Source organism: Pongo abelii, chromosome 6 (assembly GCF_028885655.2).
Source record: "Pongo abelii isolate AG06213 chromosome 6, NHGRI_mPonAbe1-v2.0_pri, whole genome shotgun sequence".
Taxonomy (NCBI): Eukaryota; Metazoa; Chordata; class Mammalia; order Primates; family Hominidae; genus Pongo; species Pongo abelii.
The window spans coordinates 7,794,203-7,807,926 of NC_071991.2; the positions used below are offsets into that span (position 1 = coordinate 7,794,203).

The following is a 13,724-nucleotide window of genomic DNA, read 5'->3' on the forward strand; positions in this document are numbered from 1 at the left end:
TCCTGGCCTGAAGTGATTCACCCACCTTGGCCTCCCAAAGTGCTGAGATTACAGGCGTGAGCCACCGTGCCCGGCCAAGCCATGGACCTTTAAATTCAATGTTTCTCGTTCCAGCTATTTGTCTCCTTAGATATTTATTGGCTTGCCTCAATCATCCAACAAATATTCCCTGGGCATCATCTGTGTGTCCAGTGCTGTGCTAACATCATCGACAGCTGGCATTTAGCATGGACATTTGGGGAGTTTGGAGAATTGGGGAGGTTACCCTGTTGCCAGGTGGCAAAGTCTCATCTGATAAGATTGAAATCAGCTCCTCTCATGCACACACTGAACCACAGTGCCTCTCCAGAAAAGCTTGGCATTTTCCCAACCCCCATGCCTCTGACCACTATATTACTTGTGTCTGGAGAGTGCTTTCTCTATCCTCTCTGCAGGACTGTGTTCTCACCTCACCTCTTGGTGGGGAGAAGGCCACCCCTGGGAGCTGCTCTGCCCTGGTACCTGGGACCAGGGCCATGCACCATTGCTTTAGAGAACACCTGCTCCAACCCAGGTCCTGCACCAGGGATTTCCCACCAGCTGAATCAGACACAGTTGCTGTCCTCAGGGAGCTTACAGTCACGGGTCAATAGGACACTGCAGCTGGGATAGCAGTCCATACAGGGCTAGGGCGGGGCACTAAGGAGATGACAGTCATTTCTCCTAGAGAGTCATGGATGAAGTCATATGTCAGGTGAGTCTCGACAGATGAAAGGAAGAGTGTCTGCCAGGTGGACAAGAGGCAACAGCTTGAGCTCAGGAGGTGAGTCAGTGGGTGATGCCGAGAGAGGCATTCTCTTCTTGATCAATTCAAGTGAAAAGCCCAAAGCTGTTTGATGGCTGAGAGGATGTGTAGGTCAACTTAAGGAGAAGAGCCTAAAACAGCTCTGACAAGTAAAAAAAAAAAGGCAGAAGACAAGACAGGCCTATTGTTGCATGTTATGAAACACTGATAAAAAAATATCAGGATGATTGTCATGGTCTTCTTTACATTTTCCTGTATTTTTCAATTTAAAATAATTGTTGGTGTTACCTGCTGCCCACGCACTCCTCCGTCTGCAGGGGGCGCACAGGCCGCCACCGCTCACTCCTTCAGGATGATGGGCGGGGCCTTCTGGGCCGGTGTGGACTGACGAGTGGCTGGCCGCCCTGTCCATCACGACGTCCCGCCCCCGCGCTACGTCACATGACGCAGCCCATCATGGCGGCGGGAGCGCGGCTGCCCGGGCCCGCCGCTCCGCAGGGCTGCTGCCGTTGCTGCTGTTGAGAGGCGGCGGCGGCGGCGGCTCAGGCTGGCGGGAAGGATGGTGTTTCTGCGACTGGAGCGGCAGGTGCGGACCGGGAGCCGGACCGAGGTTTGGCAGAAGCAACGTGTGCTCGGGAGCAGCCGGCGCGGGTGCCGCTGAGACAGCGGAGGGAGGCAGGACCGACTGACGGGCGAACGGACGGACGGACGGACGGAAGGCGACTGGAGAGCCGGCCCCGGAGCCGCGCCGTGGGCGAGATGCCGGGGCCGCCGGCGTTGCGGCGGAGGCTGCTGCTGCTGCTGCTGGTCCTCCTGATCGCCGGCAGTGCTGCGGCCGCGCCACTTCCGCAAACAGGTGCAGGTGAGCGGGCCCGCGGCGGGGACGGGGCTGCGGGGTCTTCGGCGTGGAGGGGAGGAGGCGGCAGGGCCGGGCCGGCCTCAACGCCGAGGGATCGGAGGGCCTGCCGGGGGCGGGAAGCCCAGGGAGGCGAGTGATTAGGGAGATTTCTGCCGCAGGGGCGTGGGATGGGGGGGGCGGGGGCGAGGCGACGTCGTTGGGGCTGGGGAGGGCGGCGGGCGAGGTGGCAGCCACCGACCCCTCCCGGGATAGGCTGCGGTACCGGCCTTGGACCTGTTGCCTTAAGATCCTCAGCTTATATCGCTTCCTGGCAATTCAGCTTCCCTTTCCAGATGTCACCTGCCTCTTGTGCTTTTTTCTCGCATCTCCTAATAAGAACCGTTTCTTAGCCCTAATCATACTTAAATGCAAATAACTTGGCGAGCTGTGCGGAGTTTGTTTCGCTCCCTGCAACTTATTCTGAAGTTGTAAATTGATTTTAGACGCTGTGCTTTTTATTCGGAATGTATCTCCGGGGATGAGAAGGAAACAACTATAAATATTTCTATTTTAGGAAGCCATAGAGTAGCAGGCGTTGAATAACTATCGACAAACTGGCTTAAGGGTGAGGGAAGTTTCTATTTTAGCTAACGTCAGTGTATGATTTTCTCCCCCCCCCCCCCCATTTTCTCAACATCGTTTTTATTTGGGGTTTATTTTCCTAAATAAAACTTCAACCCAAGAAAACATCCCAAGTTGGATCATTTTTCTAAAAAGGAAAAAAATATCTAGGCTAACTTGGCATTATTGACTGCCGCCATTACCTTTGAAATGGGGAAAGATTGAAATTTCATACATTCATAGAATGTTAGAGTTAGAAGAGACCTTAAAGAAAATTTAGACTAATTTCTTCGTTACGTAGTAGGAGATACTGGGCATGTTGGGTCAAATGACCTACCCAAGGTGACACAGCTTCATTGTAGGCAGAGCCCCAACCCCAGGTCTTAGATACCCCTAGTTGTATGATTTTTTTTTAAGTCTTGTAACTGTTTTGGAATACTCTTGAGGTCAAGAGTTATTTTGGAATAATGTTAATTGGGTACAGAATGTGGATGTACTGTCTCCAGTAAAGACGTATTTTTCAAACAAATCTACGATGAAAGCTACATGTAATTGCTTTCAGAGCTGCATCAGGGTTTGTCATTGAGTGCCCTTTAGTTGAACATTAAATGTCCTCATTGTACCGTATAATGTAGCACTAAATTTCTGTTACTGCCTTAGATCAAGTACTTGTGAGGTGAATTCTGTTTTCTGATCTGATAGATAAGAAGAGTAAATGTTATCAGATGTGTATAGGCAACCCCGGTAAGAGTCACAGAAAGTACCTGGGAAATAATGAAAGATTATGTGGAAGGATGGTGATGTTGATATTTAAAGATATTGATATTGAAAGTTAGCACTAGTATAGGGTAGTAGGTAAAGAGCATTTATATGATGGGGATTCAAGAAGTTTCCAGATGACTTTACACTTAATTGGATTTTTATATATTTTGAAGTATTGACTCTTTATAGGAACCTATGTCTGCCTGCACACCTTTTTTTTTTGGAGATGGAGTCTTGCTCTGTCACCCAAGCTGGAGTGCATCATCGGGGTGATATCGGCTGACTGCAACCCTCGCCTCCCGGGTTCAAGCAATTCTCTGCCTCAGCCTCCTGTGTAGCTGGGACTACAGGCCCCTGCCACCATGCCCGGCTAATTTTTGTATTTTTAGTAGAGACAGGTTTCATCATCTTGGCCAGGCTGGTCTTGAACTCCTGACCTCGTGATTCACCCGCCTTGGCCTCCCAAAGTGCTGGGATTACAGGCGTGAGCCACGGCGCCTGGCCACCTGTACACTTCTTACATGGTTTTTATTCCGTTCTTTTACAATTTTATGGTGTCATGAATTATAAAAAACTGAGTTTTGTTGGGGTGTTGTAGAACAAAGCAATCAGAAAAGTTAATCTGTAAATAAAGATATCAAATCTTGACATACATAAAGCATAAGGAAATATTTGGTAATTTGTAGCAACTTTTGCTACAAATTTTCCTTTCATATTCTGATCTTTGTAGGATAGGTGTATATGTTTTGATGTGTTGCATATGAATGATGGGTACCTAGGGTTAAAGTCTGTGGAAAAGATGCACAGTCAGGCCGGGAGCAGTGGATCATGCCTGTTAATCCCAGCACTTTGGGAGGCCCAGGTGGGTGGATTGCTTGAGGTTAGGAGTTCGAGACCAGCCTGACCAACATGGTGAATCTCCCTCTCTACTAAAAATACAAAAATTAGCCGTGCATGGTGGTGGGAGCCTGTAATCCCAACTATTTGGGAGGCTGAGGCAGGAAAATTGCTTGCACCCAGGGAGCGGAGCTTACAGTGAGCCGAGATTGTGCCACTGCATCATAGCCTGGGCAACAGAGTGAGACTCCGTCTCAAAAAAAAAAAAAAAGAAAGAAAGAAAGGTGCACAGTCAGACGTAGATTCAGGGGCTTGTCTCTCCACCCAGAAGAGTTTATTGATCCTCATTAACCGAGGTGGGTTCTTGACCAAGATATATTAGACCAAGATTTAAAAAAAAACTTTGAGCTAATCCTGACTAGTGAGCTCGCTGGTTAAAAAAGAGGAATCACACTTGACCATGTATGGTAGATAAAAGAGCAGTTACACGCCGAAAACATAACTAAAGCTTGTGGTGATCCAGGAGCCTGCACTCGTGAAGATAGAGCTAGACACTTTCAAATAAGGATAGACCCATTTCATAGGGTTTTTCGCCTCCTTGTTCTTCTTTCTGCTTGAAGCCTGATCAGTCTATCCAGTTTAATGGTGCCTTAGAGAAAGCATGCAGTTAACTAAAATTCAGCTTTTAAACTGAAGATAATTTATCTATGGTGTTTTCATCATCTAGATTCATTGCTAGGCTCGGAAGCTGAAAAAGATATTTTCTCATTCAGTCATAATAAAGCTATGTAAATATATAGATTGCACTTGCCCATCAGGCAAGAAGGCATTTCTTGGTTGAACTTTATTTTGGGCCTCTTCTTTGAGCTGGGATGCCCTTATGCCCTGCACCCCCGCCCCGTCTAGGAGCCTCTTTTCCTGAGAATCTGTGTTTCTGTTAGGGCCCTTGTTGTTATGTAGACTAAGACTTGCTGGTCCTCTCTAGGAAGCTTTTATGTAAAGGGAGAAAGTTCACTGTTTTCACACCCAGTTAAATTGCCAAACTAAGATTACAGTTCAGTTCTTTTCCCCAAATCATAGTTATCAGATCATTCTTCTCTTAGAAAACATGGATGCGGCTTTTCCAAGATTCTCAGGATTCACATCATAAACGAGGACTAGAAATAAAGAAAGATCTAGTATATGTGAAGGAATTTCTCTAAGCTCACACTTTCTTATTAATATTAGGATAGTGGTGAGACAAGGAAACCCAGTTCTATTGTTCTGCAGCATATTAGGTCACAGAGTACAGAGGAAGCTTTTAGCAGCTCCAGATAAAGGACCTCACGGAAGCCCGTGAAGCCAGTGGGACTCAGCTACTGATTAAACCGCAGCTTGTGAAACCGAGCCTCTCGTTTTAGATTAAACAAACAGACTTGTATTTTGAAAAAGATTTCTAAAGTAAAGGAAATGCTTTCTAAATTATGAATTATTGTGTTTAACAGCCTCTGAGAAAATTATTTTCAACAGGCTTTCTATGCAAATTATTTTAGGATTTACAGCTATAAATCTTGAAATTTGATTTTGGTTGGGATTGCTACAATTACTTTTACTTGGTGATATTTTGGGGTTAACTAAATATGCTCATTTGAACAGTAATAGGAAGTCTGTCCTGCAGTTTTGTAGCTGATTAGCACTGAAGTTATCAAATCCTTACAGTTTTGCTGATAATCAGTGTGCTGAGTGTTCCTGCAAATTGTCTTAAAAATTTAGAGTCCTTGGGCCCTCTCTGGCCCCTGTGTATTGTGTCACTTAGATAACAGCTGTAGATATAATTTTAAAAAGACACTGTCATGTAAATAAGGGACGTCCAGGGTTCTGAAACAGTAAACAAATGAGTCCTCAAAAAAGTTCTTGTAAATGGACATATAGAAATAATCCAGCTTTTTCGTTTAATTGAGAGTAAAATTCATGAACCAATCCTAGCTGGAACAGAGTGTTGTATAGGAAGAGCTTGGGCTTTGTAGTGAGATCTGAGTGTGAAGCCTTGGCTGCCACTGGAATAGCTTAAGGACCCTGGGTCAGTTACTCGACCTCTGGGCTTAGAACTCCATCATTAAAAAGGGTGGCGATGACAATATTTACCCAAAGGGTTGTGGGGGGCACAGTGGTATACCCTCTCACACTAGATTGCTTCATTGTTTCAGATTTCTTTGTAAATTTGGTTATCATCAAATTGACTAATGGTAGGTGGTATGGCTTCAAAGCAGGAGCTCAAAGTGGTAGCTGCTTAACATGGCATGTCTAGAATTTACTGGATTTAAAAAATCTTTGTTGCTCAAAATAGCTTTTTTATGGTGGATGGAGATGCTTTAGAGAGAAATCTGGTTTATTTAAGTCTAAGCTGGTATTGTTACTACTTGAAATTCGTAGTGTTGGAGAACTATGCTGGAAATTTTTAGGATCATCTGGGTTAGTCTGCTTTTATGTAATAAACCTGTTTTTAAAGTGGAAGATGACTAAAGCTCTTGCATGTGAACAGTTGCTGATTTTAATTTATTTAAAGGAATCATGAGCACTTGAAAGTTTTTCTTGATCTTAAACACAATTGTATATTGTCATGAGGCATCCCTGATTAACCCAGGTTGTAGTGGAACAGGCCCAGAGCTGATGCTTTCTCTTAGAAACCAGAGAGATGAATGTGACTGATGTTTTTCTTTCTCCCTCTCATTTTTCTTTTTTTTAAGAGACAGGACCTTGCTCTGCTGCCCAGGCTAGAGTGCAGTGGTGCGATCATAGCTCACTGCAACCTCCAACTCCTGGCCTCAAGAGATCCTCCCATTTCAGCCTCCCAAAGTGCTGGGGTTATAGGCATGAGTCACTGCACCAGGCAAGACTTGGTTTATCTGTAAAACGGGGAGAATAGTTACAGTCTTGTGAAGGTCCAAACCTGTGTCGTCTAGTACAGTAGCCACTTACAGTAGCCCTGTGGCTGCTTAAACGTAAATGTTTTAGAACGAAAGCTTCAGTTCTTCAGTGGCACTGGCCACAAGTTAAGGGCTTGATAACTACAGGTGGCTAGTGACTACGGCATTGGACAGCACAGAAGAGAACTTCCCATTATGGAAAAAGGTTCTGTGGGACAGTGCTGGTGTGAGGCAGGTACAGTGCCCAGTCCTTGGTTAGGACATGTAAGGCCAGCTGGGATTATAATTATGATTGTGATCCTGATTCTTCGTGAACTCCCAAATCTAGGCCCACTACAAGGGTGAGGGAAGTGAGAAGAGGGCTTTGAAAAAAGAAAAGACAAAATAATTGCGGAGTTTTTGCTGGTGAAGAGATGAGAACTGAGGTAGCACAACCTCAGCTCCCCACTGCAGAACAGAAGAAAGAGACTTAAGGGAAAAACAGTCTTGCTCTGTCACCCAGGCTGAAGTGCAGTGGCACGATCATAGCTCACTGTAGCCTCAAACTCCCAGGCTCAAGCAGTCCTCCTGCCTCAGCCTCCTGAGTAGGTGTGTGTCACCTACACACACTTAGCTGTAGGTGTGTGACTACAGGTGTGTGCCACCATGCCCACTTTATTTTTTTGTAGAGATGGTGATATGGTTTGGCTGTTTCCGCACCCAATTCTTATCTTGAATTGTAGTTCCCGTAATCTCCATGTGTCGTGTGAGGGACCCCGTGGGAGATAGTTGAATCACGAGGGTGGTTACCCCCATGCTATTCTTGTGATAGTGAATGAGTTCTCACAAGATCTGATGGTTTTATAAGGACTTTGCCCCCTTTGCTTGGCACTTCTCTCTCCTGCTGCCATGTGAAGAAGGACATGTTTGCTTCCCCTTCCGCCATGTTTGTAAGTTTCCTGAGGCCTCCCCAGCCATGTGGAACTGTGAGTCAATTAAACCTCTTTCCTTGATAAATTATCCAGTCTTGAGCGGTTCTTTATAGCACTGTGAGAATGGACTAATACAGCTGGGGTCTCACTATGTTGCCCAGGCTGGTCTCAAATTCCTGGCCTCAAGTGATCCTCCTGCCTCAGTCTCCAAAAGTGGTAGGATTATAGGTGTGAGCCACCGCACCCGGCCCTTTCTCATTTAAAATCATGTGCTTTTATAGTCGACTGGCTGTGCTTTATTACTATTTTAAAACTTTGTATTTACTAAAATGAGGGAAGGAATATTCTCGGAGGAGATGCTGGACAACCATCTCTGATCTAGAAAGACTGCTCCCTCTAGGGTTTTTAGATTCCATTATCAGCTTTTCTTTGAATCTTCTTGTGAAGATACTGTTGCAGAAAACTGGGGAAGTATGGTAAAATTAGTGTGTCTGCAGAGCAAAATATTGGATTGATGTCTTTTAAAATTGCAGCAAGTGGCTAATTCGGAGCCCTGCCTTGGCATTACAATTGTTTGTCACAAAGAGCAGGCATATCAGAAAAGTAACCTCATCATTACATTTTTTTTTTTTTTTTTTTTTTGCAAAAGTTAGCTCAGTGCAGTGATTCCAAATCTCATTTATTGTATTGTGATTCAGGTGGGAAAAGTGAGCACTATTTATGCCAGATGTCTCAGATACCCGCAGCCACAACATTGATCAATATCTTTCATTTTCTCTGCCTTTTTTTCCTTCCCCAGCCACAAAAGAGTGACTCTGTACTCCTCTGCCCACCTGGGCCTTTGATGGGAGGGGGTGGTGGTGGTAAACCTTCTGTTTAATTTTTGACAATTTGGTAGGTTTTGCATTTTATTATATGTGTTTTTTTAAAGTTTTTTTTGTTTGTTTTTTTTTAGAGACGGTCTTGTTCTGTCACTCAGGTTGGAATGCAGTGGTGCAGTCATATTCACTGCAGTCTCAACTTCTTGGGCTAAAACGATCCTCCCACCTCAGCCTCCTGAATAGCTGGGACTACAAGTGCACATCACCATGCCTGACTGATGTAAAACATTTTTTTTCTATAGAGATGGGATCTTACTATATCGCCCAGGCTGGTCTCAAACTCCTGGACTCAAGTAATCCTCCCGCCTCAGCCTCCCAAAGTGCTGGGATTACAGGCATGAGCCACTGCACCTGGGTAGTTTTCATATTTTAAAAGGCTTGAGTTACCATCAGGTCAAATTAGGTGTGCCAGGACCATGTGCTATGGCTAAAGTAGCCCCTGGCTCCCTGCATCTGGTGAAGGGAGACCGTTGCATCGGGGTGTCTGCTGCAGCGCATCTGTTGTTGTTCTTGCCTCCACCTTCCACAGCACTTTCTTCAGAGCTAACTTGATCTGCCTATTGCTTGCAAAATATTCCATGCAAATTCCCATCTTCTGGCTCTCCATATATTCTCCCTGTTTGCAGTTGCCTCTTTTCCTGCTTCTTTAAGTGCTGCCATCTTTTTATTTTTTTAAAACCTCTTTGCGTACCCACCTTCTCTACTGAGTTATTGATCCTGGCCCAGCCCTTAGAGATTCCTTCCGCTGGTGAACTTGAGAGTGTATACCTGTGGAGCAAGATGTTTCATGGGGTGCCAGACGAAAACATTGGAACCGATGTTTATTCTCATTTCATTCTCTTAAAAGGTCAACTTATGTGATGTTTTAAGGTATAGAACGTGTGGTACACTAACACATTTTTTTATTTATCAATGACATAGGATGGAAAGAACATAAAATGTACTGCCTGGGTACAGTGGCTCATGCCTGTAATCCCAGCGTGGTGGGAGGTCAAGGTGGGTGGATCACGTGAGGTCAGGAGTTCAAGACCAGCCTGGACAACATGGAGAAACCCCTTCTATACTAAAAATACAAAAATTAGCTGGGTATGGTGGCACACTCCTAAAGTCCCAGCTACTCAGGAGGCTGAGGCAGGAGAATCGCTTGAACCCAGGAGGTGGAGGTTGCAGTGAGCCGAGATCATGCCATTGCACACCAGCCTGGGCGACAGAGCAAGACTCAAAGAAAGAGAGAAAGAAAGAGAAGAAAGAAAGAAAGAGGAAGGAAGGGAGGGAGGGAGGGAGAGAGGAGAGAGAAATTACTGCTGGCTGAAATTAAAAAAGGTTTGGTTTCGGGCCGGGTGCGGTGGCTCACACCTGTAATCTCAGCACTTTGGGAGGCCGAGGCGGGTGGATTGCGAGGTCAAGAGATTGAGACCATCCTGGCCAACATGGTGAAACCCTGTCTCTACTAGAAAGTTAGCTGGGTGTGGTGGCGGGCACTTGTAGTCCCAGCTACTCGGGAGGCTGAGGTTGAACCCGGGAGGTGGAGGTTGCAGTGAGCTGAGATTGCACCACTGTGCCTGGGCCTGGTGACAGAGCAAGACTCCACCTCAAAAAAAGCAAAAAAAGAAAGGTTTGGTTTCATCATACCAGTCTACTACTTGCACTTAACAAATACCAAATACCACTTTATATCTTCATATCATTGGTTTTTTGTTTGTTTGCTTAAGAGACAAAGTCTTGCTCTGTTGCCCAGGCTGGAGTGCAGAGGAACTGTCATGGCTTACTGCATCCCTGAACTCCTAGGCTCAAGCAGTCCTCCCACCTCAGCTCCTGAGTAGCTGGGACTATAGGCTCATGCAACCATGCTTGGCCAATTTTTACTTTTTGTAGAGATGGGCTACCAAAGTAAAGTTGCCATGTTGCCCAGGCTGGTCTCAAACTCCTGGCCTCAAGCAGTCCTCTGGCCTTGGCCTCCCACGGTATTGGGATTATAGGTGTGAGCCACAGTGTCCGGCCTACATCATTGTTTAAGTCCTGTCTCTTTACCTAGTTTGCAAGGACTGTGTCTTATATCCTTGGGATAGCACATTTTTGGGATTGGTGTTTGGATGGTATGTCACAGGTTGTAGATGCTCCGTCAGCATTTGTAACTGAGGATGATGAAGATGATACTAGAGAACTAAGTTCTCCAAACCAGTACCCCAGTGTGTGTGTGTGTGTGCATGTGTGTGTGCATGTGCGTGTGTGTGTGTGCATGTGCGTGTGTGTGTGTTTGTGTGCGTGTGTGTGTGTGTGAAGGAGAGGGTATGAGCTGGAGCCTCTCATTCTCTTGCAGACTTGACTTTCCATGCAGCCACAGACCTTCACCTGGAATGAGGCCATTTATAGTTTTTTTTTTATTAAAACCTTTTTCTTTTAGAACAATTTTAGATTTACAGAAACATTGCAAAGATAGTACAGAGTGTTCCTGTGTATCTTTTACCCAGTCCCTGTTGTTAACATCCTATATTAATGTAGTACATTTGTCACAACTAAGGAACCAGTATTAATATATTGCTGTTAAATAAATCCACAGCTTATTCAGTTTCTTTAATATTTCTCTAGTGTCTTTTTTTCTCTTCCAGGAAACCACATTACATTTAGTAGTTATGCCCCTTGGGCTCCCCCAGTCCATTCCTTGTTTAGAGTGACCTGGACAGCTTTGAGGATACTGGTCAGATATTTTGTAGAATGTCCCTCAACTGGGATTTGTCTGATGTTTCTCTCACGATTAGACTGAGGGTGTGGGTTTTTGGGAGGAAGACCACAGAGTTAAAGTGCCATTCTCATCATATCACATCAAGGGCATGTGCACACAACATCATACAACATGACTTGTCACTTGATCACCTGGCTGAGAAGTGTTTGTCAGCGTTCACCGTGTAAAGTTACTCTGTCCTCCCCTCCCCATGGTGTACGAGTGCAGGGTCAACACTTGATGAGTGGCAAGCTATGCTCCACTTCTTTGCAAGGAAGTGTCTGTAGACATTCTTTGGAGTTCTGTTTAGGAGACTTGCCTATTCTCTTCTTTTCTTTTTTTCTTCCTCTTCCCCTTCCCTTTCCTTGACAGGTCTTGCTCTGTAGTCCAAACTGGAGTGCAGTAGCACAGTCATGACTCACTGCAGTCTTGAACTCCTGGGCCCAAGCGATCCTCTGTTTATTTCTTTATTCAAGCATTTACTTATGTCAGTGTGGATGCATGGATATTTATTTTATATTTCGAGTTGATTCCAGGGTGTGGTTTATTTATTCTTACGTTGTACCAGCTTTGGCCATTGGGAGCTCTTTCAGTTAGCTCCTGGGTGCCCTGCTGACATATCCTCATTTTTTTTTTTAAGCATTTCCTTATTTTCTGGCATTTCAAGAAGCTACATGTTCATCTTGTATATTCCCTGCCCCAGTCCTAGAATCAGCCTTTTCTTCAAGGAGCTCTGGTTCCTCTGATTGGAGAGTGATAGGAGAAACCAAGATCTGGGCCAGGCGCAGTGGCTCATGCCTGTAATCCCAGCACTTTGGGAGGCCGAGGTGGGCGGATCACTTGAGGTCAGGAGTTCGAGACTAGCCTGACCAACATGGTGAAACCTCATCTCTACTAACAATACAAAAATTAGCCAGGTGTGGTGGTGCGCGCCTGTAATCTCAGCTACTCGGGAGGTTGAGGCAGGAGAATCACTTGAACCCAGGAGATGGAAGTTGCAATGAGCCGAGATCGGACCACTGCACTCCAGTCTGGGTGACAGAGTGAGACTGTCTCAAAAAAAAAAAAAAAAGCAGAACAGGATCTGGGTGCTGGGTTTGCTCATTGCTTCTGGGCATTTTTAATAGATTTTTGATCCTCTGCTTCCTGTGCCTAATCTTTGGGGTTGTGGGGAGGGGAGGAGAGAGCAACTTTCGGACTTCTTAGAGACAGATGAGCTGGAAGGACTTTGTCCATGTTTTCTCCCTGTCACTGAAACTATTAAATACCACCATAAACATTCTAAATACCATGTTTGTGGTACTAACTGCATTATAATGATATTGGCAGAATCTTATTTTTCTTTTTAGAGTAATAGATATATGAAAAATAGATTCGATTTACCTCCTCCAAGAGCAGCTTAATCTCTGAGAATATGAACGAAACCTCTTTGGCTTAAGAATTTAGTTAGAGAGGATTACTTTGGGGGGTCTTTCAGTGTTGGAATTGCTGAAAGGGATTATAGGCAACTCCTTGAATTGGTAAAAGTTCAGATGAAATTTCTACTGGCAAGTCTCTTGAAGAGCATGGGGCTATAGACTTGCTTTGATCTGTTTACTGAGCTTTGCTTTGCTTTTTTTTTTTTTCTTTTTATTATAGAAAATTTCAAACATACAGAAAAATAGAGTGAAGTGGTATAGTGGACCCTCGTGTTCCCGTCACCCAGCATCCACAGTATTTTCATTTGTGGTTCATCTTGTTTCACCTTTACCCTTCCCTCTGCCCTGGCCTTTGTTGTATTGATGTAAATCTCAGTGATGGATCAGTGCAGCTGAAAATGCTTCAGGAAGAAGTAAGGGTGTTTTTATAAAACAGGATGGCTTGTGTGAAGATCACCTAGTATTTGTAGAAATGCAGATTTCAGCCGGGCGCAGTGGCTCATGCCTGTAATCCCAACACTTTGGGAAACCGAGGCAGGCAGATCACGAGGTCAGGAGATCGAGACCGTCCTGGCTAACATGGTGAAATCGCGTCTCTACTAAAAATACAAAAAATTAGCCGGGTGTGGTGGCAGGCGCCTGTAGTCCCAGCTACTCAGGAGGCTGAGGCAAGATAATCACTTGAACCAGGGAGGCGGAGGTTGCAGTGAGCCAAGATAGTGTCACTGCACTCCCGCCTGGGCGACAGAGTGAGAATCCGTCTCAAAAAAAAAAAAAAATAGAAATGCAGATTTCTGGGTCCCAAACTAACCAGCTGAATCAAAATGCTGAAGGCTGGGCTGGAATTCTGCATTTATCATAGTTTTCTGGTTATTTCTCCCCTCATCCCCTCACTGCCACAACACACATACTTCATCTTCTACTACATACAAAAGAATACCAGTTATTTACTGGAAATCTATTGACTTGTGTAACTAGTGAGAATCAGGGAAAGGAGGAAAACATTCCATTTAATTAAAAACTTGAGATTTTAAAATGAATGCC

At 45.0% G+C, this 13,724-nt stretch overlaps 1 protein-coding gene across 2 annotated transcripts in view; it reads left to right on the top strand.

Moving 5' to 3' along the window:
• Positions 1-1,199: 1,199 nt before the first annotated feature.
• Positions 1,200-13,724, top strand: part of LMTK2 (lemur tyrosine kinase 2) — a 102,911-nt gene continuing 90,386 nt past the window's right edge. The window contains exon 1 of one of the 2 annotated variants that reach the window (XM_024250151.3): positions 1,200-1,646. In XM_024250151.3, the coding sequence (XP_024105919.2) occupies positions 1,544-1,646 (103 nt within the window). In that variant the 5' untranslated portion in view covers positions 1,200-1,543. The remainder of the gene's footprint in view (positions 1,647-13,724) is intronic. The other variant, XM_024250152.3, reaches the window with a different exon arrangement.